Source organism: Terrapene carolina, unplaced genomic scaffold (assembly GCF_002925995.2).
Source record: "Terrapene carolina triunguis isolate 2854851 unplaced genomic scaffold, T_m_triunguis-2.0 Scaffold1112, whole genome shotgun sequence".
NCBI classification, from domain to species: Eukaryota; Metazoa; Chordata; order Testudines; family Emydidae; genus Terrapene; species Terrapene triunguis.
Genome location: NW_020665463.1, coordinates 1 through 25,811, shown reverse-complemented (window position 1 = coordinate 25,811; position 25,811 = coordinate 1). Strand labels below are relative to the sequence as shown.

The window sequence follows — 25,811 nt, the reverse complement described above, 5'->3', positions numbered from 1 at the left end:
GCATCTCCCTGGCAGTTTTAGGCATCTCTCCCGCAGCTGTAATTCACACAAGGCAGCGCTGTCCCTGTATAGTGGTGGGGGGGGGGCGGGTCACACGTAGGGGCTGATGAGCCTGCTACAGTGCTAACTAGCTGAGTTGGGTCTTTTGGCCCAGGCAGTAGAGCTCATATGTAAAGACCCTGAGTTCCCAGGTTCGATCCCTACTGCAGACGACCCACACAGGTGTGCAGCGTTACAGAGGGCCGGAGTGGCCAGGTGGAACAGTGCAAGGAGGTTCATTCCCATGCACCCATGCCCCCTCCTGGATCATAATAGAAGCTCAGGTCTTATCAGTCTACTGCTAAAGCAGGATATGTCCCCTGCTAGTCCACGGGAAAGGCCTCAGACACTCCCCTTCTGCTCCCATGAGTGGGAAGGGAAGATACCCTAAAGGTTAACATAAATGCTGAAGAGTTTGTCTATTGCCCCCAATCCCAGAGCTGAAAGAGATGCCTGGGTGCAACCCCCTTTCGAACATGCTGGTATTTATACCGGTGCTCTATCAGGACTCCACCACACCAGGCACTGTACAGACATGCCAGAGAATGACAGTTCCTGTCACAAAGAGCTCACAGTCTAGGTTATGATGAGAAGCAGCAGGTGGACGAAGCAAACAAATCAGATGGAGGTTTGAGGGGGAAGTAGCAGTGAAGTGAGCAAGTTATTATACAGTATCCACTCCCCCTCTATTGCAATGTAGCTATTGCCATATCATCTCAGCCTTTTTGCACAGATTACTAGGAGGGGCAAGAACGTGGCTGTCCATAATCATCCGACCGAGGTCACCATCGGCATCATCTCCACCGACAACAAACTGCCACTGCCCAACATAATGCTCATCGCTCGCCCAGGGCCCATGCACAGCGGCCAGGTCCCCTCAGGGTGCCTCACCGAGCAGCTGGTGCTCACCAGGTGAGTTCACGAAGGTCCTGCCCTTATGCAGGCTGGCTTTGGGAGGTGGGGGTGATGATCTCTACTCACTCTCCTGTAGCCTCCTGGGGGGTGTCTACACTGCAGCTGGGAGGTTTGATTCCCAGAGCGAGTAGACAGGCACACTAGCTCAGCTCAAGCTAGCGCCCTAAAAATAGCAGTGTGGACGTTGCAGCACACGTCCAGCAGCTGGAGTTAGCCTCCCAAGTCCAAGCCTGCCTTGATGAAAACTGATGAGCACAGAACAGCTGCTGCACTAGCCTGGGTGGTCCCAGCACCGGACTCCCTGCTGCGCAAAGTGCTTGAACTCCCTGTCTGTTGCCCAGTGTACTGGGTACCCTGAGACACGCATTTCCAAAGTAGGATTGATTCCCTATAGTTATCCCAGCTTCTTTCTTGAGTCTCTCCCAGGGCTATATTGCCTGTCTGAGACTGGAGCATCTCCCTAGGGAATAGAGTTCTAGGATTCCGCTCGCCTATGAGCAGAAGCTGCAAAAGGCTGGGCTAACCCTAGGGAAGATGCTACAACCCCCCCGCTAAGCATTCACTGGCTGTTTGGAGCTGCTGTTGTTTAAAGCTCTGGCAAAAAGCTTGTTCCCAAAATTAAGGGCAAAAGGCCCAGCTTGTTCCCAACAGATACTGGTGGATGCTGGGCTGAGAAATGGCTCCTGGAGTCTCTTCCTAAGCCAAAGGCACGGCCCCAGCATACTCCCCATGCATTTCCACTCAGGCTCTTCCCTCGGCAGTCTGAGTTCCTCCACACAGTGATGGGGGCAGACGCTCACCGAAGCGGCACCATCTGGTCTCACACTGGGGTTTCCTTGTAGGCTCTTGCCCTTGAAGTTTGTGCGCATCTCCGTTCACGATCCCGACCGGCAGCGCATCAAGCTCAAGCTGATCAACAGACGCTCCTACTACCTGCAGCTTTATGCCTCCCCGGGGGAGCAGGAGCTTCTCTTTGATCGCTGGCTGTCGCTCATCTACCTGCTGCATCACCCCCCAGACTGCTACCTGCACCCTAATTCCTGCATGCCCAGAGACAACCTCAGTGTGCAAATCCTAGAGAGCGAGGAGGAAGAGGAGGTGGTGGTGAGTCCACGGTGGGCACAAGCCTCACCTTCAGCATATGCAAATAAGATAAGCTCAAATACAACCTGCCTGCAGTGTCCATCCCAGCATCCCCAGTGGCCTCCCATGATCATCCCCTCCCATAGCTTCTCCACTGTCTCTCTCGCACTACAGGTTATCCCTAAAATCTATAGTGCTGCAGCCTCTTCATTATCCCTGGCCCATCATACGCTGCATTGCTGCAGCTCTTTCTCCCCTCACCATCACACCATAAACTTTGGGTGCCCAACTCGAGGCCTGGTTTTATACAGCGCTCTCTGAAAATCAGGCCCTTTTAAGGAGTCTCAATTTGGGCCCCCCAAGTCACTTTAAAATCTTGGCCATCACATGTGTTGTCCACCCAGATTCTACCCACCAGAGCACACGCAGCCCCTCACTGAGATGCTCATGACACTCGCTGTCCCCTTCACAGCAGCCAGCTGCAAAACGCGCTCCCTGTGAGCATGCTCCCTGACTGTGAAAGAAAGGGAGAGACAGCACCAGCGCCTCCTGTGAGCATCCAGACGGACAAGCGCCCGAACGGAACACGTTGTGCATTAAGCAGTGTTCTCCATCCTGACTGGGTTACTACTGGTTACATGTAACGTTGTGTTCTGTTTTCCCCATCACTGACTCTTGGTGAACTTTGTTATCCCAACTAAATCAATTCCCACTGACCGCTTCCTGGCCAACCCTGCAGCATAGAGAACAGCAGCTTGGCTTCGCTGTGTATTGGGACAGAGGACGGAGGTAAGGGACAGCTCTAACTCACCAGCGAGCTGCAAGAAGATGCTCCTTCACTAGCTCCCATTTCTTGCCATCAGTTTGTTTGGGTCTTGAGCAGCTCCTGAGCGGGAGGATGGGAGGAAGAAGAGAGAACCCAACTGCATTTGTAGTCCTGCGTGGTCCAGCACTGCAGGAGCGACAGGGCTGGGAAATACTGCAATAAAACTGAGAGTCTGTGGGGATGCACAGAAGCCTGGTTACAAATAGGTGAGAGAAATGCATCTGTGCCACTTGCTGGAGAAACCTAGATAGCCTTCCCCTCACTGCCCAGAGGAGCCGGCCCTCTCACTGAGCGGTGGAGCAGCCGTCTCCCCACGGGTAGGCTCCCAGCCCCACACTGGAGATGTTATCATCTGTCCCCACTGTTGGGAGGTTAACGGACGCTTTCTTCTGAGAAGGGCAAAGATCCAGGTCCTCTGCAAGGCCCCAAACCCCAAGGTGACCCCACTGAGAAGATGATCGCTAGTGTTATGAATGACTAGGATGTGTATTCCCATAGCACCTAGGAGACCCAGGGATGGACAAATACAGAACAAAAGGACAGTCCCTGCCCAAAGAGCTTAAATGGAAGGATAAGACAAGAGACAACAGCTGGGTACAGAGCGACCCGGGGGGAGCACGAGGAAACACTGGTCAGCCTGGCAGGCAGTGTCTGAGCACATCAGCAGCCGAGCCTCCCTCCAGCTTCCTGTAAGCTCCATGGCAAAGGGGGGTTTTCGGGGAGGGTGTGGGGGGTTGAAGTAGGATGATGAGGTACTTTTGCGGATGTTTATGGGGCAGCACGGGAGAAAGCACAAAGGGGCTTGTCTGAAAAATGTAACAAGGGCGATGGAGGCTGGATGAGCTGGGTAAAACCTTGTTAAGGGTTGAGTTAAAACCTCATTTGAACGGATGTGTGAATATGCCCTTCATTTCAAATACCTGGGAGAGGGGGTTAAGGGGCCACACCTAACACAGGGCCTCTTCCAGTCTGTCCAGAAACTAGCACCATGCGGGCAGGGGAGTCCAGTGGGTAGTGTGACCGGGGTGCTTGAACGGGGGGGTCAGGGGGCCATGGTCCCATCACTTTTTACAGGCCATAAGGATGAGCGATGGGGGGCATAGAGATGTAAGGGGGGGCGAGGTCTTGGGGGAAGGGACAATGTGAGGGCAGGAGCTCAGGGGGAAGGGGTGGCACGGGGGCAGAGGGTTGGGGGGGAAGGGGCAACGTGGGGGGTGGGGCCAAGGTTCGGGCGCCGGTGGCCCCCACACTTTTAGGGAGCGTCCGTCACGCCTGATTGTGACCAGGTGTGTGTGTGAGTGAAGACACAGAAGCGGAGACCAGGCAAGAACAGAGGGAGAGGCAGAAAGCGAGAACGCTGAGCAGCAGCCTCTGAGCACAGCATGACCGTGGCAAAAGCTGGCGAGAGAGCCAAGAAACTGCTCCTCTTGTTCTTCCTTCCTTCTGCATTCAGAGACCCGGGGCTTTGCATAGTCAAGCCTGCATTGAAGAAAATACCAGACTTCACCAATTTCTACTTCCAACTGGAACATCCTGGCCCGGGGCCCTGAACATTGACTAGACACTCAGGTCAAAAAGGGGTCGAAATAAATAGATCTGTTTCCTTCTCCCAGGTCTCCAAGTGCTTCTTGCCTTTTTGTTTGTCTTCTAGGGGTATGTCTACACTACCGCGGTAGTTCGACGGCTGGCAATCGAACTTCCGGGTTCGATTTATCGCGTCTGGTCTGGACGCGATAATTCGAACCAGGAAGTGCTCGCCGTCGACTGCGGTACTCCACCTCAGCGAGAGGAGTACCGCGGAGTCGACGGGGGAGCCTGCCTGCCGCGTGTGGACCGCGTCTGAACCACGGTAAATTCGAACTAAGGTATGTCGACTTCAGCTACGTTATTCACGTAGCTGAAGTTGCGTACCTTAGATCGAATTGGGGTGTTAGTGTAGACCAGGCCTAGATTGCAAACTCCCTGGGGGAACCACCGTGTTGATATTTGTGCAACAGGAAATCCTCAGTTCCCTCCTGCATGTGTCCACAGGCTACTTGGGACTAAATCCTTGACGCTTGCTCCCGAGTTATTTCAGAACTAGCCCTTGGATGGCCAGTGTAGCCAGTTAGTTCATTTGCTCATCCAGTTCCCATTGTGTTATTTAGGGTTAGGGTCCACTCCTATGCGATAGGCTCATAGGCCACAGGAGCAAAGTATTTCAGGTTTCTCAATGGCGTGGAAGCCTAGAGCCCTTCACCTCCTGATCACTGGTGGAAATCCAGCCCAGGCACTTTGCAAACGAATTAATTCTCACAGCCCTGGCTAAGTGCAGATGGGGAATTTGAGGCAGAAATGGAGGCAGGGACTTGCCCAAGGCCACAGATCAAGTCTGTAAGAGAGCCGGAAATAGAGGTAACGAACTCTACTAGTTGTCCTTTGCGCCAGCTAAGGGGTACCCTGGGTCCCAGCCCTGTGCTCCTTTCATACACTTCTCACTGAGTGACGAGTGGTTTAAGCATCAGGTTTGCCTTAAACTCCCTGGTCGCAGATACATTCAGTCCCACGCGCATTCCTGTGTGAACTCCCTGAGGTGAGGGCTCTATGTGGTTATTAAAAATCCCCTGGGATTCATTCCGGAGTTCTTGGCCAAAATATCCCGTCCCCTCCCCAGCTGTGCCAATCACCCACCTGGCTGCAGTGCTCCAGCGCAGAGGGGGCTGCATTTCCGTGGGGGAGGGATTCCTGTCCATCTTCAGACCCCCCCTCCCCCGGGGAGTGACGATTGCTCTAGAAGGGACACGATGCTATGGAGCCAGGGCAGCGTGAGGTCTGGGGGGCAGCGTTCCAACCCAGCTTGTTACACTAATGTAACAGTCTGGCTCTGTGACGAGCCAAGGAGCCCCAGGCCAGCAGTAGCGCCCCTTGGGGGCTCAGCTCCCCCCTCCAGGAGCCAGCAGCCCCCCCAGCCCCCCATCTGAACTGAGCACTGCTGCCCAGCGGTGTCCCCGCCCCAAAGAAAAGAGCCACCCCCCTGAACAGCTCCTCAGCTAGCAGCACCAGGAGTACCCCCCCCCCGCCCGGGCACCCCACAGGTCATAGCCCCACGGCCGGCCGGGGGAACGTGACACCGACCCCCACCCCTCCCCTGGGCACCCCGCAGGAGCTCGCCCTGCAGCCAGGGGAACGTGACACCGGCCCCTCTATCCCTGCTGCTTCCTTTGCAGGCGAGAGCGGAGACTCCGTCTCTTTGCTGCCAGACCTGGAGAGCTCGGCCAAGCCTCCCGAGGGAGCCGCCAAGGGAACCAAAGCCCCCGCAGGCCCTCGCGCCTCCTCTGCACAGGACGCCTTCCCCGCCCGAGCCAAGATGGAAGCCAAGGCCCCCGAGCTGATCTCTGCCGGCTGCCTCCATCAGCTGCCCTCGCCGTGCCAGGCTGAGCGCTCCCCGCGATTCTCCCTGTACCGGCCCTGCCTGCTCTCCGGCCTCTGGCCTTTCCACCACCTCCCCAACTTCCGCAAGCCCGGCTCGGCCACCTCGGCCAGCGCCTACGTGGCCAGCCGGTGTCTGGGCGAGAAGAGCCCCGCTGTGGCAGCAGCGCTGGGCAGCGGCTCCTGCAAGCCGTCATCTCCCTCCACTCCATGTCCATGATCCAGAAGCCCCCGCTGGAGCCCATCACAAACTAGAGGGGGCCTCGCCCAGGGCCAGGACGGCGACCCCCCCGCTTGGCCCTACCCCGACAGAAACAAACCCCATACGGATGGATGCAGCCCACACTATTAAATGTTATTCAGTCGAGGGCTCTCAGCTGTCCCCCACCGGCCTCCCTCTTATTGGAAGAAGAAGCGGATATTAACCAGCTGACAGAGTACTTCTCTTATGAGCACTTCTATGTCATCTATTGCAAATTTTGGGAGCTGGATACAGACCATGACCTCTATATTGATCCAAAGGATTGAGCCCGGCATAATGATCATGGTATGACACACGGAACAACTTTTAACAGTCTAACTTTAAGAACATAAGTAAAAGTTAACTGAAAAGCTATACCACACTTCATATGCAGTTTTAAGACTATCTAGCAGCTACACGCTGTTCTGCATTCACAAATTCTACAGTGGTTTTGGATTCAGTAATCCTGCACATTTGTCCAAGAGCCTAATTTAAATATCTCTTTACATCTTGCAGCTGCTCTGGAAGTACTTTGTCAGAGGCTGTGCATCTATTGTTATCTTAAGGAATCATTCCTCTCAGGATTGGAAAGTTCACTTCCAAACAAAATCTGATATGCCCTGCTCTCCCACATAGTGAAAAAGATCCGGGCATCATTCTGATTGCCCTACAGAAGGGAAATATTTTTTCCTAGGGTTGCTTCTACTCAAGTCTAACTACTTTTTAGTCAATATTTCATTCAGGAAGGAGAACACTTTTATGTTTTTCTGCTGGTCACGATCATTTGAACCAACAAACCAGCAAAGGCAAAAGCAAGTTTGATCACATATTATAGATGACTCCCTCCTCATTCTTAACAGGAAGAAAAAGTAACAGCTGTTTAAACATGAACAGTAGGAAATATGGGTGCAAGCAGCTTGAAGGGATCGATCTTGAGTACTGCTGCATGTCTGCCATTCCCATTAAGTTCAGTTGAAATCAAAAGGAGACACTGCGTGCTCAGCACTCTTGAAAATAGGTACTACCTATTAGGTGCCTAAATATGGACTTCACAGCGTAACTTTTGGACACACATTTTGAAAATTTTGGCCCTACACTTAAAAAGCAGGTGGTAAAGCAAGGTATGTCTTCAATGGCGCAGTTGTCTCCCACAGGGAGTGGCCGTCTCCTTGTTGCTGTCAGTCTAAAATTAGACTAGACCAAGCACTCATACACATTGCAAGGAAAAATACTGACGTGGAAGGGGTATTGATATGATAGCCTAACAGGTCTCTTCCCTCTCTAATTTTTATGATCTCAGCTTTCAGCTGTATCATGCCTTTTTTCCCCTGAAGCAAACTAGCTGAGTGTCTCCCAGTTCTGGGAATAAATAGTGAATAGGTTGCTGGTGTCCCTTAGAACAGTGGTTCTCAATCTTTCTGGACTACTGTACCCCTTTCAGGAGTCTGATTTGTCTTGTGTACCCAAGTTTCATCTCACTTAAACTACTTGCTTACAAAATCAGACAAATACAAAAATGTCACAGCACACTATTACTGAAACATTTCTTACTTTCTCATGTTTACCATATCATTATAAAATCAATTGAATATAAATATTGTACTTGCATTTCAGCCTACAGTATATAGAGCAGTAGAAACAAGTCATTGTCTGTATGAAATTTTAGTTCGTACTGTCTTCGCTAGTGCTTTTCATGTAACCTGTTGTAAAACTAGGCAAATACCTAGATGAGTCGATGTACTCCCTGGAAGACCTCTTTGTATCCCCAGTTGAGAACCACTGCCTTAGAACATCATAATGTTTTTCTGCAAGATATGTTCAAACAGGAATTAATTCAAGGAAATCCTATAGCCAGTGTTATACAGGAGGTTAGACTTCAATGATCACAGTGATCCTTCTAGCCTTATAATCTATGAATCTATGAAATGTTTGGTGATAGCAAAAACAAATATATACTACAGGACAAGGTATGACTAGTTAGCCTTTTACAGAAGCATTGGTGAGGGGGTTTACTTTGAAATGAAAGGTTTCAATGGTTAGGTTAATCAGATGCAATTCTGGTTCTCTTTTCCAATATTAAACTTTGAAATGTAGAAGTATCTTTTGTAAAACATACAGCTCTTAAAGCCTATTAATTCCTTAGTAATATGTTTTATATTCTAGTAGTGAAATTACACTTAGAGTATGCTGGTAGAAAGCACCGTAAAACTACGCAAATAAGATCAATCATTTAACCAAAGACACTTCATCTTTAGTAAAACCCCAGAATTGGTAACAGAATAAAAACATGTATCTCAAAACTGTGTGTCAGTTAGTTAAGTATTATCTTTGTACATTAAAATTCCTAATTCCAGGTTGGCGCTCTGATGAATTATAGGGCTTCTAAAATGTAAAGACCCTTGAAAGCAAGATTAACTTGTTAAGGCAATACTTGTTAAATAAATACTGATCTAATAGGCAGTGGATTATACTGTGTATTTATTGTCCTAGAACTCGTGCTTCAAGTCCGAATTTAAAGCCATTTGGACCAAATTTTGGAGGCTGTATATGTCAAATGGTCCCATCCATGGGCACTCAAAGATTAATGAGAGCTAATCTTTTGTTTTACATACCTCTATATTTATGTAATTAGGTGGTTTTCAATAAATATTTAATCAGCTAAACACAATATAAAACAAAAATATGACCTTTAAATACTTCTAATAATTTTTTCTCTTTCACAGCTATATCAAACAGGATGATAGAGAGGATATTTTCAGGAGCAGTAACAAGGTAACTTTTTATATGCTGATTTAAATATAGGTAATCCAAATTAATGGTCAGTCTTGTTTATGAAAAATTGAAAATGAAGTTCCTAGAACAGAACAGTTGAGTTCCACTGAAAATCAAAAGTTAATTTCAAGGATTCAGCACTGTCACTCCAACGTTTAAAATCCACTGTTTCAACAGGAATTTTTGTGTTGCTGGTGCACAATGAACTCTGTGCAAAGGTCTTTGATTTTGGTAAATAAGGTAAAGCAATGTTGACCATTACTTTGTAAAATCTAATTTGAGTTGGGAGGAAAGTGAAAAGCAATCCTGGCTTTCTCTGCTATTTTATCTTTCCATTTGCCAATTTAAAACTTTAAAGGGACTCCAGTTGGAAACTCAAATTTTCATTTGAAATCTTTTTCTACTAGTGTTATAAGGTTAATATAACTAAAGTTAGAGAAAATTTATCTTAAGTGTGAGTACTTTGTGCATTTGACAACACCGTATAGGAGCTTCAGTATTTTTTTTATGGTCATTTGTATTTCCTGTCTCATGGAATAGCTATGATGACTAGGGCAGGCTAGAAAACAAGAATTCAATTTCATGAAAAACTGAGGTTTTAACATGTAGTTCTGCATCAGAATGAAAACTGGACCTGTCAAATATTTTTTTTGTTTAAAAACAAGAGAGAACCACCCTAGAATAGCCAGTAGTCCAATGCTCACTTGGGATATCGAAGACCAGGATTCAAGTCCCTGCTCTGCCTGATTCTGCCTCTCGCGCACTCTTTGGCCCAATGAATATGTAACTATTTACACCAGTGATGGGGACCGCTACAAAATAGCGAATGGAAGTGTGGGCCATTTTGGAAATTTAGACATTGTCTGCAGACCCACAGGGGTCCACAAGTTGAAAACTACTGATTTACACAAAGTGAAACAGCTCCAACAGGAGAGAAAGAGACTGACTGACTCGATGGCCTGGTGGTTAGGGCATATCATGAATTTAGGGGGAATGGTAGCAACCTTTATGTATGCTTGGCAGCTGTACTGGATTGCCTTACCTGTAAAGGGTTAAGCAGTTCAAGTTATCTAGTTGGCACCTGACCAGAAGGACCAATGAGGAAAGAAGATACTTTCAAATCTGGGGGGGAAGGATTTGTTTTGTGGGTTGTTCTCTCTCTGGATGGAGGGAAAAGCCAGCAGGTACACTATCTCCCAAAAACCATACCTGGAATAATTCAACTAAAACCACAGAAACTGTAAGTAGGGCAAGGAAATGAGTTAGGTTATTTTTTGTTTTGGCTTGTGAATTTTCCTATGCTAAAGAGGTAGTTTCATTTCTGTTTTGTAATTGTGAAGCTGAGTCCAGAGGGGAATCCTCTGTGCTTTAAATCTTTTTATTACCCTGTAAAGTTACTGTCCATCCTGATTTTGCAGGTGTGATTTTACTTTTTTCTTTATTTATAAAGTTCTTCTTTTAAGAACCTGATTGATTTCAGTGTCCTGAAGACAAAGGGTTTGGTCTGTGCTCACATTGCTAAGGCAGCTGGTTGCTATTTTATTCTCAAGCCTCCCCGGGAAAGGGGGTGAAGGGACTTGGGGGGATATTTTGGGGATAGGGATTCCAAGTGACCCTTCCCTGAATATTTTGTATAAATCACTTGGTGGTGGCAGCAATATCAATCTAAGGAATTAGTGCCTTAGAGAGGTTTAACCTAAACTGGTAGAATATAATCTTAGGGGGTCTTTCATGCAGGTCCCCACATCTGTACCCAGAGTTCAGAGTGTGGGGGGGAAACCCTGACAGGGCACTTGCATGAACCAGGCAGAGCAGGGACTTGAATCTTGGTCTCCTACAGCCCATATGAGTGTCCTAGCCACTGGGCTAGTGGTTATTCTAGAGTAGCCTCTCTTATTTTGACCTATACTTGAAACCTTCATGACAAAACCATTAAGTTTGAGTGAAAAATTCAGTTTTGATTAATTGGCATTTTTTGACCAAAAAAACAGTTGAGTTGAACAATTCTCAGTCTGCTCGAACAACTTCACACTCATACAGTGCTTTTTGGCATCTCTCTTGCATGCTGTTCCTGAGGGCTAGCAAAGGGGTCTTGACCAGTAAATGTAGCAGAAAATCTGAAACCAAAGTGGCAGTAGGCAGCCCCAGAGAAGAAGTGTGCTTGGGCATGTTTCATGATGTTGCTGTCAGACTTCCCAAAAAGATCTAAACATCAGCAGGGTATCAGAAAGATGCTTTAAAAACAGGAATTCTGTACAGGAGAAATTTCACAATGTGCTAAGCCAAGGCTACTTATCTGATTATTTTCTTAATTGGTCAGTTTTGTAAAAATCGAAGTTCTCTTTTGGAAGGTATAGGACACAAAGAAAGTTGCTTGGAAACTGTAATTATCAGTGCAGCATAAGAACAGAAATGAAACGGAAGTGAAACCAAAAAATTCAGGAAGTATCATATATATGTGGGCTGTCAATCGCAGATAACTCATGCGATTAACTCAAAAAAATTAATTGCTATTAAAAAAATTAATCCGTTTTAATCGCACTGTTAAACAATAGACTACCAATTGAAATGTATTAAATATTTTGGATGTTTTTCTACATTTTCATATATATTGTATTCTGTGTTGTAATTGAAATCAAAGTGTGTGTGAAGGGGAGAGCCCAGGCCCGCCCTCTACAACAGGCTCCAGCCCAGGGACCCTAATAGTATCAGCTATGGTAGCTGACTTTTTAGAAACAGGACGCATACAATTCCCTGGGCCACTTCCCCACAGCAGCCCCCACTTCCTCAATATCCACTTCACCCTTACCTCAGGGCCTCCTTCCTTGTGCCTGATATGGTTTGTACTGCAAAGTCTCTCCAACAGCACAACTTCGTCCTACAGCTCCTGACACATGCCCCCACCTGACTGAGAGGTTTTTAACTAGTTTCAGTCAGCCCCTGATTGGCTTCAGGTGTCCCAATCAACCTAGCTGTCCTCCCTGCCTTCTGGAAAGATCTTAATTGGCCCTAGGTGTCTTAATTGACCTCAAGCAGTTGCCATTTGCTTATCCTGGTAACAGGGATTTGTTTAGCCTGTGGCTAATATATCTGTCTTCCACTACTTTACTATAGCCATCTGGCCTTGCCCCGTCACATAACATTGTTTTGTTTTTAAGTGCAGTTATGTAAAACTTCAGAGCCTCCAAGTCCACTCAGTCCTACTTCTTGTTCAGCCTATCGCTAAGACAAACAAGTTTGTTTACATTTACAGGAGATAATGCTGCCCTCTTCTCACTTTCTGGTGACATCGTAAATCAAAACAGGCATTTGCATGTCTCTTTTGTAGTTGGCATTGCAAGGTATTTACGTGCCAGATATGCTAAACATTCATATGACCCTTCATGCTCTGGCCACCATTTCAGAGGACATGATTCCATGTTGATAACGCTCGTTTAAAAAAAGTATTAATTACATTTGTGCCTGAACTCCTTGGGGGAGAAGTGTATGTCCCCTGCTCTGTTTTACCCACATTGTGCCGTATATTTCATGTTATAGCAGTCTCGGATGATGACCCAGCACACGTTGTTCATTTTAAGAACACTTTCACTGCAGTTTTGACAAAACGCAAAGAAGGTACCAAAGTGAGATTTCTAAAGATAGCTACAGCACTTGACCCAAGGTTTAAGAATCTGAAGTGCCTTCCAAAATCAGAGGGATGAGGTGTGGTGCTTTCAGAAGTCTTAAAAGAGCAACAGTCTGTTGCGGAAACTACAGAACCTGAACCATCAAAAAAGAAAATCAACCTTCTGCTGGTGGCATCTGACTCAGATGATGAAAATGAACATGCGTCAGTCCGCACTGCTTTGGATTGCTATCGAGCAGAACCCGTTATCAACATGGACCCACATCCTCTGGAATGGTGGTTGAAGCATGAAGGGACATATTTACGTGCCAGATGTGCTAAAGATTCATATCTTGCAATGCCGGCTACAACAGTAGCATGACAGTGCCTGTTCTCACTTTCAGGTGACATTGTAAACAAGAAGTGGGCAACATTATCTCCTGCAAGGTAAACAAATTTTTGTCTTAGCAATTGGCTGAACAAGAAGTAGGACTGAGTGGACTTGCAGGCTCTGAAGTTTTACATGGTTTTATTTTTGAATGCAGTTATTTTCTGTACATAATTCTACATTTGTAAGTTCAACTTTCATGACAGATTACACTACAGTACTTGTATTAGGTGAATAGAAAAATACTATTTCTATTTTTTAAAGTGCAAATATTTGTAATAAAAAATAAATAGAAAGTGAGCACTATACACTATGTATTCTGTGTTGTAATTGAAATCAATGTATTTGAAAATGTAGAAAAAATCCAAAAATATTTAAATAAATGGTATTCTATTATTAACAGCACAATTAATCACGATTATTTTTTTTAATCACTTGACAGTCATATATATCAATCCGAGAGTGCTTGGAATGGAACAAAGGAAGAGCGACAATGATATGTTTTGCCAAAACATATCATTGTCCCTCTTCCATTGTTCCATTCCAAGCACACTCAGATTAGGCTACAAAATGCTGTGCAACTTTTGTATTTTTAATTCAAATGTCAGCCCCACTTGCTGCCTAAGCAGCCATAATCCTAGGACTGGAAGGGACCTGAAGAGGTCTTCTGCCATGAATGCAGGTGACTGGACTAGGGCTAAGTATTGTCTAGACCATCCCTGACAGGTGTTTGGAGATTTTTAAGAGCAGGTTAGACAGTGATGGAGATTCCACAACCTCCCTCCCTAGGCAATTTATGCCAGTGCTTACCTACCCTGACAGGACGTTTTTCCTAATGTCCAACCTAAACTGCCCTTGCTGCAATTTAAGCCCATTGCTTCTTGTCCTATCCTCAGAGGTTAACAAGAACAATTTTTCTTTCTCCTCCTTGTAACAACTTTTTATGTACTTGAAAATTGTCATCATGTCCCCCTTCAGTCTTCTCTTCTCTCGACTAAACAAACACAGTTTTTTCAATCTTCTCCCACAGGTCATGTTTTCTAGACCTTTCATCATTTTTTTTGCTCTTCTCTGGACTTTCTCCAGTTTGTTCACATCTTTCCTGAAATGTGGCGCCCAGAACTGGACACACTATTCCAGTTGAGGTCTAATCAGCTGCCTTAAAGACCCAGCTGAGAATTCCTCCTCCCCGTACTCTGTGCCATCACTTCCCCGTTCTTTCATATGGGATGTGTTAGGACTGGGACAGCACATGGAGTGTTGCTGATCCTGAGCCAGAGCTGCATTCCCTAACTTCAACTATGATGTAAGCTTTTGTTAAAATTAACAAAATTAACATGAACAAAATGAAAATGACCCTTTTACAGTGGTGAAGTCTAGTCCCAGTTTTGTTGCAGTATTTCAGTGCCTTAAAATACTTACTCATTCTTGTTTTCCATTTTTCAATACTTGGATTGGTCTTTAAGGGGCAGAAAAGCACAAAAAGAAGGAAAACTTAGTTACGCTGATTTTGTCTGGTTTTTGATATCTGAAGAGGACAAAAAGACTCCAACTAGGTAAGAATTAACTGATGCTTGAGCATAACTAGAAACTGGCTTTATTAACTGCCTCTAGCTATAAACTGGCAGAACATACCTATCTGACCTGACCCATTAAATTCCAAAGCAATTTACATTTGAAGACTTCTAATTAGTGTTTTTAATCTGTATGTTTCATTTGATTTTCTTTGGCCTCTTTTCAGGTGTTGAGTCTGATTCATTTAAAGAGGCCTTTTGTGTTAGAGGAACGTTTTCAAATATATCAGGCTTAAACAATCTACCTATCCTTCATATAAAATTGTTCTTTCTTACTAGATTTGGTAATTTTCAAAGCTCTTACTTTCAAACAAGGTCTTCCTTGAACATGTTCATTCCCTTCTGACGTTATAGTGAGGTTATAATGCCGAATGTGTGAGACTGATGTCACTGCACAAGCAAAGTGTATCTGAACTGGTAAGGAGGAAGTTATTAACCCAACACCAATCTATAGAAAAAGTAGGGTGTAAAAGGAAGCTGGCTAAGGAAATTTCTTTACGTCAGTGTTCTCTTTTCAGTTTTGGTGGTTCTTCATTAATTCCCCTCAAAGCACTCTTTTAATAGCCTCAGTTAACCATATTCATAGTTATGTGTACACTACCGCAATAAGTCGACATACGCTACGCAACTCCAGCTACGTGAATAATGTAGCTGGAGTTGATGTACCTTAGGTCGAGTTACCCCAAGGTCAACGGGAGAAAATCTCCCGTCGACTTACCTTACTATTCTCATCGGGGGTAGAGTACAGGGATCGACTGGAGAACGATCTGCAGTCAATTTGGCAAGTCTTTATTAGACCTGCTAAATCGACTGCCGGTGGATCAATCTCAGAGCGTCAATCCCTGCCATAGTGTAGACCTGCCCTAAGTAGTGCTGCTATTTTATGGGGTTATATTTTATTCAACCCTAATACTGAGTAGGGATAGGCTCGCAAATAATGAACCAAATTCTGCATTGCTATATGGCATCAAAGACTTTAGTAAGAGCTGCATTATGACAGAGCAGAACTATGAGGTGTTGATGAAATATAAGGTAGTCCTTCAGTGTGAACTCTTGTAGGAAGCCAGAATTTGACTCTTAATGACTTCACTTTCCATTGACTTCACTAGGAATTGTGGCCAAATATTGGAGGTGGAATTAGGTCCTCCTACCTACTTAATTTACAGGTATTTTTAAAATGGACAATATAGCTTACCCTGTATTGTATCTGAGTCAGCACCTGGTGAGAGAAGTGTTTATGCGGAAGTCTGCTATATCATGATAGTCTGTTCTTGACTTAATGCAAATCCCTACTAGGTATGCTTAAAGATCTTAAAGGTATGCAGTGGGATCTGTGAGCTGTCCAATGTCTGTAAAAGTTTTTAAGAAAATTTAGACTTTGCCAAGACCCATTCATGCAGTAAACAGTTAAAGTGTTATCACTTATTTCAGCATTGAATACTGGTTTCGCTGTATGGATCTTGATGGGGATGGTGCATTGTCTATGTATGAACTGGAGTACTTTTATGAGGAACAGTGCCAAAAACTGGATAACATGGCCATTGAACCTCTGCCTTTTGAAGACTGTCTGTGCCAGATGCTGGATCTTGTAAAGCCACAATGTGATGGTAAGGGGCTTCTTTCCATTCTATAACTATTTTCTGCTGCCTCAGATTAATTTGGTCTTGACCTATGGGGTCATCACTGGGCTGTGCTGTGAATCTGCCTTTGCTAGTTGATCAAGCTTAATACTCCTAGTTAAGCAGAAGTAGCTGCTCACTGATCAGCCTAGAATATCAGTGGCTTTTATAGTAAGAATCAGATTGTTAGGCCTAATCTTCATTGCTAGTTCTGCGCAAAAAAAAAAAAAAAATTAGACCAGAAAATACTGATGTTGGTTAATAGTTCTGTAACAGGGGTCCTTCCACTGGAACATGTTTGTTCTTGTGAAATGAAAGTCTGCTGAGTGAATTACTTTGCACATTAAAATCAAGAGGACCTATTTTAAAATTTTTTAGTCTTTTCTTTATATGAATTCATATGCTCCTTCCCATAGCTAGGTTGATTGTACTCAAAAACTGAAATCCTGCGTCACTGACTGTGACCCAGGGCTGTCTGTCTCACTTTAACTGACAGGCTTCATACTGCAGCTATAGTTTTTTTTTCATTTCACTTGTGCTCCTACGAAGAAACCTAATGTTTAATAGTTCACTTATCTTTTAGTCTCTGTCAATCAGCTGTGGAATGACTTGTCTTAGACAAGGGCAATCATTTTCAAACGTGGGTGCCTAAGGGTACGTCTATACTTACCTCCGGGTCCGGCGGTAAGCAATTGATCTTCTGGGATCGATTTATCGCGTCTTGTCTAGACGCGATAAATCGATCCCGGAAGTGCTCGCCGTCGACGCCGGTACTCCTGCTCTGCGAGAGGAGTACGCGGAGTCGACGGGGGAGCCTGCCTGCCACGTGTGGACCCGCGGTAAGTTCGAACTAAGATAGTTCGACTTCAGCTACGTGAATAACGTAGCTGAAGTTGCGTATCTTAGTTCAAAGTGGGGGGGTTAGTGTGGACCAGCCCTAATGTTAGTATCCTAAATCCATATTTAGGCACCTAAAAATGGCCTGATTTTCAAAAAAGTTGAGCCGCTCACATTCACTTAAAATTCACTAGGGGCTTACTGCATTTTAATCCTCCTAAATTTGACCCTTAGCTGAAGAAACCTACAGAAACTCAAGTTTAATATAGAAAATGTTATTCCTGATGACACAAACTCTTAAATATTAAGTGGGCATCAGGCTGTAGCGACTGATCCATTCCGTGGTTTTCCATAATCCAAGTAATTTTGCTTGTCTTTTCTAAACTCCTTAAGGTACTGAAGTGTGCAACAGTAATCTGTATCCCTTATTCTGCTTATTCCCACGTCTTCAAGCCACTTTCATCTGCTCCACATGTTGCATGTTGGAAGCTTTGGCTTCTAGCTCAGGATAAGGCTTTGGAGTCCATCAGTCTGTTATATTTGACACTACACATGAGTCAGGCTGTCCAAAAGTAATGTCTAAATGTCTGGCTGTCTACAGTTAGGGTTCCTGTAACCTATTTCAGTAACAACCAGCCTTGTATTGGTTTCCATCCAACAGATTTGCAGAGTAGATACATGAAGTTCCAAACATATAATGTATTCACAAAATATCTTTGCATGGTCTCAGAATTGTAGCATAAATTTAGGCCTGGCTCTCTGTTGTTTTTTATTTTAAAGGTATAGGATGAGTAGCTCAGTTCTCTTATCTTTCAGAGCATCTATTAAATTTTCCTTGTGGAATCAAATTTCAATAATGCTTTCTTATTGACGCTTTTTATGGTATTATCTATACGTAGTCTTATTTTTTTCCTAAGAGATTTCCTGTACTCCGTTCTTAGACATCCTTGGATTTTAATAGTCTCCAGGAGTGTGAATCTGTTGTACTTGCCTATAATTTTTGTTCACTGAACATAGTAATTATTTTGAAGTCACACACTCACCACCCACCTTCCCTGCTCAAATTAAGGGCTATTTAAAGGTTACAAAACTTGTCTAATGTGGTTGAAAAGAAACTGACTTAAGCACTAAAATATGCTGTGAGTTGGGGAATTGCCCAGATATTAGATCCCCACAGACAAGGACAAGGGAGCTAACCAGCACCCGGGCGGGTGTTGAACAACCATCAACAGCCATTGTCCAGCAAGGGAGTTACAATTCAATGACTCACTTGCACTTTGCTGGCGTGTGGTGAAGCTGGAGGGCTGAGGAAGGGGTAGTGGGAAAGGAGAGCTGGACTGAAGCCGAACATGCTGTTCACTGGACTGGAGGAGGAAGAGGCAGGCGGAGGGATTGTAGCAGGAGAATAGTAGGGGAAGCTGTTGTGGAGAAATAGGTGAGGGACCAGGGGAAAATCCTGGGGACAGATGGACCCCAGCAGAAGCTACGCTGACATCCAGGAAGACTTGCCTCATGGGGGTTCAGGGAGCATTGTTAGCCCTCCATGGGAAAGGAACTATGCTTTTGTACGTGTGGGGAAAATAAATAAGACAGCAGCAAGAGCACAAAACCAGCTGAGAAGTTGCTCCCAGCTGGTTCTGAAACAGCAGGAGCCCTTCAAACCCATAAGTGTTTAGAGAATGTGTCATCTTAACTAAGGAGTTAACCACCCTAAACATAGGCTTCAATTCTGCATGTGACCCCGCACAGGCCAACACCTGTGCTTCAGTGACCAAATGTTGAAGTTTTAAATACTCAAGTTTATCATTAAACCAGTTTTAAGGCAGATTGGGACCTGTTATAATTTCTTTATATAAGGCACCCAGAGCATGTCAAATCACTCTCCATCAGACAGGCTACTGAAAATTGTAACTTTAAACTGAAATAGTGCTGATAACCTTACAGATTTTTAGCTCTTGAACAAAATGGTGACTCTTTTCCTTTTAAATTTTCAACACATTTGCACTTTCCGCGAAGGGATGAATTACAGCTCAATCAGTTTCTATTTTTTAATATTTTACTACTTGTCTCTTAATCTTTTCCCAGAGAAAATTACTCTCCATGACTTAAAGAAGTGTAAGTTAGCAAATGTGTTCTTTGATACCTTTTTCAACATTGAAAAATACCTTGACCATGAGCAGAAGGATCAATTTTCTATGTTGAGGGTAAGTAAACTTTGTCTTGTTAAACACAAACATATAAAATGTAATACCATGCATTATGCATAAATTTAATGCATAAATAAAATGTTAAAATTGATTCTGTTCAGGATGCTGAAAATGAAAGCCAAGAGATTTCTGACTGGGAGAAATATGCTGCTGAAGAGTATGATATCCTGGTAGCTGAGGAGGCAGCTAGTGACCAGTGGAATGATGGGTAAGAACGATATGGGGAATGTTAATAGTATGAGTTAGCTAAACTAATTAGAGTACCACATATTGAACAACTTTGATGTCCATCATGCCTTGCTTTCAGACCCCCCACTGTAGGAGTTCCATATCTACCTATATGGCCAACGAACCTTTTTGAGCAGTAGATTGGAGGGTATTGAGGTGGCCTATGAGGGCATCCTCATGCATCTCAAGCAGTACATTCCAATGACAGAGGTATAAGTGCTAGAACTAGTTGAAGTTTTACAAAGTTTTTGTCAAAAGGATCTTTTTTTCCAAATCAAAATCAATTTTTAAAAAAGCTGTTTCACAAAATGTATTTAAACATGAAAAATTTTCATAAACAAAATGTGTGAATAAAAAACTTCAAAAAACAAAAAAGGGTCCATTTTGGACCCTGTAAGATAGAAACAACTTTAAACTATTACACAATTTTATTTTTCTTCCTTCTCTAATTAATACCCCACCCATCTAATCATGCCTCAGCTACTCGCTATCCAACTGCCAGAGCAATCACAAAATCCAACATCTACCTTACTCCATGCTAGTCTTTCAAATCTAGTTTTTAATAGTCTAAATACTTTTATATAGTAAGTGTTTAGGACTAAGGTTTTGTGTTTGCTGTTGTAGCTTTAGACCACTACTTGCATTTTTGTTTTTTTTTAAAGTTGCCGTTGGCCTCAAGATGTAAGATCTGTCAGAAAGAATAAAGGGTGTTGATGTTCCTGGATTTCGCACATCAGATGGGCATGAAAAGTGCCTTTATGCCTCAGGAAAGGGTGTTCAGTTAAATGCTATGGCGCCTGCAAAATCTTCTCTAAAAAGGACCAAAAAGACTGCAAGCCTCTGTTGTAGAGCTTGTTTGTGCAAGAAGTTCTAGTAGCTTGAGTCCAAGAGGCCTCTTAAAAAGATGTGTCCAGGCATAAGTAGTGAACTTTTTGCAAATTTCCAGGCTGAAAGACCACTATCGCGTAAATGTTACTGATCTCCTGAATGTCTGCTTTTAGGAGTCAATGCAAACCCTTTATATGTAAATACCTATTGGAGAATGGAAGGGAAATATAAATCCCAACACCATGGAGATAAACTGAAACTGGTTATATTTCTTAGTTTCATACTTGTGAATCTAGCATCTGTAACATGATGCCACAGCAAAGTAATCAGATGTTCCTTCAGATTCAGCTGTTAGTGGTTTTATGTTCTTCTGTTTTTACCAGAAAAAAAAACCCTGCATCAGCAGAACACTGACATTCCTTCTGTAACAATTTTAGGGATTCTGATTTCTCTGACTACTAGCCTTGCCCAGGGCTAGGGTAAGGAAATGTTAAGGTAAGGATGTCCAGAGGTTCCTACTGGTGCAGGGCTGCATGTTTCTAAATATCACATCCTTGCATAAGATCCAGAGTTGAGTTTAATTAATGTTCTTAATTTCTAACTTCTCTCCTCCTAAGCATCAACTTCCCCAGTTGACAGGGTAATTAGAGTATGGTTTAACTGATGTTTCCCTATGAAGTTTACTAAATGTTTCTATAGGCATAATTTACCAGGGTTTCTACATAGTCTTGCTTCTCAGTGTTTTCTTGCTATATAACTTGCACCACTCATTGCCTTCAGATTAATTTTCTGACCCTTTAATCATTGAGGTGGGTGTTTGAAAGTTACAGTAGATTCTGCTGATTAGCAACCGGCCTCAGTTACCAGCAAAAAGTTGCCATTATCGGGCAGTTGCCAATAAGTGAAAGGCAAGTTTTTGAGACTACAGCCAGGGAAGGAAGCACTAGGATGTGTCTTCCCTGATGCAAACCTGCCTGTGGGGAAGGGGACTGCTGCCTGGATGCAGGGGTTTTCTATAGGTAGCAGAGGTGGTAGGGGCCCACAGCTGCACAGTACCTCTCCATTTGCTTTCTGGGGGTTCGGGCTCAGCACACCCAGCACTGCATTCCGTGGGCAGCCCCGGTAGGGCGCAGTCTGGAAGGTGCAGGGAGAGGTACCATGCCCACAGCCTCCCTTCCCAGCATGTAGCCCCAGACCTCCTGCATGTGGCCCCAAGTTTGTGGGCTGCAGCCCCAAAAGGAAGCACTGGAACATATGGAGCACCAGCCACAGGCAGGACTACAAGACTGCAGCCAGGGAAGGCATAGCCCAAAACTTCTTCCCTGGTTGCAGCCTTGCAAAGCTGCCTGCAGTGGGGCCTTTCTTCCAAAAAACATTCTTAATAAGCAGCATGTCATTGCCAATACCTGAATCCCGTTAACATTGAAATCACTGGGATGTTGCTATTAACCTGAACTTGTTAATACCCAGGTTGCTATTAAGCGGAATCTACTGTATTGGTGTCCTAATTTATTTTAATCTTTCAAGTGAGGCAGTGCATTTCTGTTGTCTGATCGGAGCCAGGGTGGATAAAATACTCTTTTTGTACAATCTTTTTTAAAAAAATAGATATTGGATTTCTTTATTTAAATTTAATACAGGTTTATTTTTTTAATATGTTTAAAATTATATTAGAAATTGATAATGTGTTAAGGCCTAAACCTGTTACAAATAACTATTAAAATCATTTAAATTAAATACAAAAAGTAGTATTAAGCAGTATGTATTTGCTGCCAAGTTTTTAAAGAAAGTCAAACCACTGAACTAGTTGAAATCACTAGCTGAGCCCCTGGAACCGGAGTTTGTTAAAGTGCTAAACCAGCTTTTGCTGAGCAGAGAAACCAGCAAGCGTGCAGAGAATTTTTTTTATTTCAAATTTATTCAGCTAGTTCAGATCAGTGACTAGCATATTCAAAGTTAAGAAGCCAGTTGGGAGTTTCAAAAACAAGGTTTTTTTTTTTTCTCTTCCAATCTATAAATACAAATTCGGTATGAAAGTATGAGATCTTCTAGTTCTAAAATCTTGAAGGACAGGGTGACCAGAAACAATCAGTTCAATTCAATAATTACAGCTTCCTTTGTCTAACAACTCATGTTTTGATAAACTTTTTTCTTGTGTCCAGCACATTTAAGGTAGTTCTAGTTTGTTAAAAAAATGCATTTTTAATTGAATTTGAATTTCCATCCAAATAGAGCTTGACAAAATTCACAAGTTAACTTTTTTAATCTAGTAAAAAAAGGTGAACTCTATAATTTCAATAAATGTGTGTAAATGTAGTGTATCCTCCTGGTTAGCAAAAAGAAGCACCAAATTTAATGTAAAGGCTATATTTAGTTGCAAATCAGCGAATTTTAATGGTTAGCAACCAAAGAGAATGTATTTCCTTAGGAAAATAACTAATATATAAATGCAAAACACGATTAAAATTGATGGCTTAAATCTAGGTTTCCTGCTTCCTGATTTAAATCACATGGTCTAGATTTCCCTAAGGGCTAGTCTACACTTACCGGTTAGTTCGACGGCTGCGGATCGAAGTTCTGAGTTCGATTTATCGCGTCTGGTCTGGATGCGATAAATCGAACCAGGAAGTGATCCCCGTCGACTGCGGTACTCCAGCTCAGCGAGAGGAGTACCGCAAAGTCGACGGGGAGCCTGCCTGCCGCGTGTGGACCGCGTCTGAACCGCGGTAAGGTCGAAGTAAGGTATGTCGAATTCAGCTACGTTATTCACGTAGCTGAATTTGCGTACCTTACTTCGATTTGGGGGGTAAGTGTAGACCAGCCCTAAGCCTCTGAATGCCAGATGCTGGGACTGGATGACAGGGGATGATCACTTGATGATTGCCCTGTTCTGTTCATTCCCTGTGAAGCATCTGCCTTTGGCCCCTGTTGGAAGACAGGATACTGGGCTAGGTGGACCATTGATCTGATCTGGTATGGCCATTTTTGTGTTGATTTAAATAGGTCCCCCCCTGATTGAAACTACCAATATTTATAACTTACTGATCTTGCTTTATTGGGCTTCCGTGCCTAGATCCTACATTATCAATTTGGAGACCACTGGCTTGGAAGTACCAAATGAGTATATCTCTAATACATCAAAACTAGGACAGCTACTAAAATCAATGTGTACAGTAATAGGTTGAAGTTGGCAAGTGAGTTTCTAGAAGACTCAAAGCAAACAAATACTAGTATTTAAGGAGTAGGACAAGACAAGTTGTTTTGTAGTCAATTTAAAGTTGGCTCACAATTTAAATGCTGTTAAAACAAGATTTTATAAAACAAGACCAATAAAAATGTTTTTACAATTTTAATATTCCAAAGAAGCAGTTACATAAACCTTTTCTCTGTAGTGTAAGAACCTGAAAATGAAGCAGACTTCATTTGACTTTGTTGAGGCCAAGAGAGAATGCAAGATTATAAATAGTGATGAGTAAACTGATTTTAAAATAAAGAACTTTTCTTACAATAGATGACTAAATTGGCATATGGCTTTGTTACTGCATTATATAAAGAAACTGATTAGCCTCCTGGTCTCTCTTGTTTTGTATGTGGTAATGTTGGCCTTTCTTGATGTATGCATCTATCTGAAAATCCAAATGTGTTTTTAAATTCAGCATAAAGTTTGTTCCAATTAATCCTTTGGGAATATCAATGGTGATATTCCCGTCTTGTCTATTAGAACAGCTAACTTAAGCAAAGCTCAGCGCCTGACATCACAGGATTCAGTATAGTCATATCTAGAAACAGGGCATTCCAGTACAGATTTTAACCTTTCTTTTTTAGATTGAGAATTCCTATTAATTTGAATGGTGTTTGGAAAGTGAGAGGAAAAAATAAAGGACCTGGACAAAAATATTTTACCTATAAAACTTTAAATAAATCTGTCTGAAGCTTCTGATACAGTGGGTGTGTGGGCTTGGCTCCTTAATAATCAAGAAATAATCAAAGTACTGCATAAATGCTGGCATATGTGCAACTTGAGGAGTGTTTAAATACCCTTTTGAGTACATGGGTGTCTTAAACCAGGAATAACAGAGTGGTAGTGCAGGATGAAAATCTTATTTACTCTCTTCTAGCATGGAATAGAAATTGGTTAACTTCACAGTATATGACTGAAAAAAGTTGTTGCCACCTCTTTCCTTGCTGCACAGTGTGTGCACAGTGGCATAAATGCAAACAGTACATTCTGGATGTTTGCTTTTTTCGAAGAATCTATTTCAGTCTCCAAAAGAAGGAATTAATGGTGTAGAAGACTGTAAATTATAGTGTCTGTTAGGAACCCCATAATTATGGCTGAAGAGTCACTTTCATTATAAACCCTTGTTTTCAGGCACTTATAACATGAGTGAAAAATTTAACCTTTAGGATGAAGTTTCTCATGCTTGTTCTCAGCCCAGTGATTAATATTTTGGGGAAATTTTGAAAGATTGTGTGGCTGCTTTTTAGGATTATCTGAATATGAAAAAATGTCTAGTACCAAAGAGACTTTTCAGATGTATTATTTTGTGCCCTAGAACTCAAACAGCTTCTTAATTTAAAACGTCCATCAACTGCATCTTAAATGGGGACAAATATATTCTGATGTATGAAAATGTATTCTGATTACAAAGAATGAAGCGAAGGACTAAACATTTGAATACTGTGCATACACAGTGTAGACATTCCATTGATTTAACACACCAAGCTGTGGAGCTCTACTTACATGCTTATAAATATCCAGGACTTGGCCACATTGATTTTAGTGATCAAGGTTAAGATTGAGCCTTTTTATACCTTAACTAGGTATCCTTATTTCTGAATTCACTGTCCCTGTTTACTTTACCTTAGAAGGCACCTGAAACTTTACAGCTAGGAACTCATGATAGAGCCTGACAGACATGGTGGACCAATTCAGATATTATCTTAGCAGTGAATTCAGTCTCTAATTCTCTCACCTCTACACTAAATTGACATAGCTGGGACCCTGTAACCATGGTGGCATCTAGCTGCCCTCATTCCAAAATTTCTAGTATCTGGGATGCACAAAACAACTTGGATGTGAGATCTTGTGATAATGTGTGCGCGTTTTTTGGCAACGTATTGAAAAACGAATGTAGTTTAATTGTGCCATCTCTTACTTTTTTATAGTGGCAGTGACTAAAATCACCATTTCTGGTCCTGTGGCACCTTTAAGACTAACAGAAGTATTGGGAGCATAAGC

The 25,811-nt window shown here is 43.3% G+C and overlaps 1 protein-coding gene across 1 annotated transcript; it reads left to right on the top strand.

The window, feature by feature from the left end:
- Window positions 1-6,604: 6,604 nt before the first annotated feature.
- On the top strand, window positions 6,605-21,067 carry LOC112106406 (serine/threonine-protein phosphatase 2A regulatory subunit B'' subunit beta-like). The gene is given in 7 exon segments (XM_029913881.1): window positions 6,605-6,818; window positions 9,236-9,284; window positions 14,743-14,832; window positions 16,282-16,457; window positions 19,392-19,510; window positions 19,615-19,721; window positions 21,007-21,067. Coding segments are annotated over 7 exon segments (780 nt in total). The 3' UTR covers window positions 21,032-21,067.
- Window positions 21,068-25,811: the final 4,744 nt, after the last annotated feature.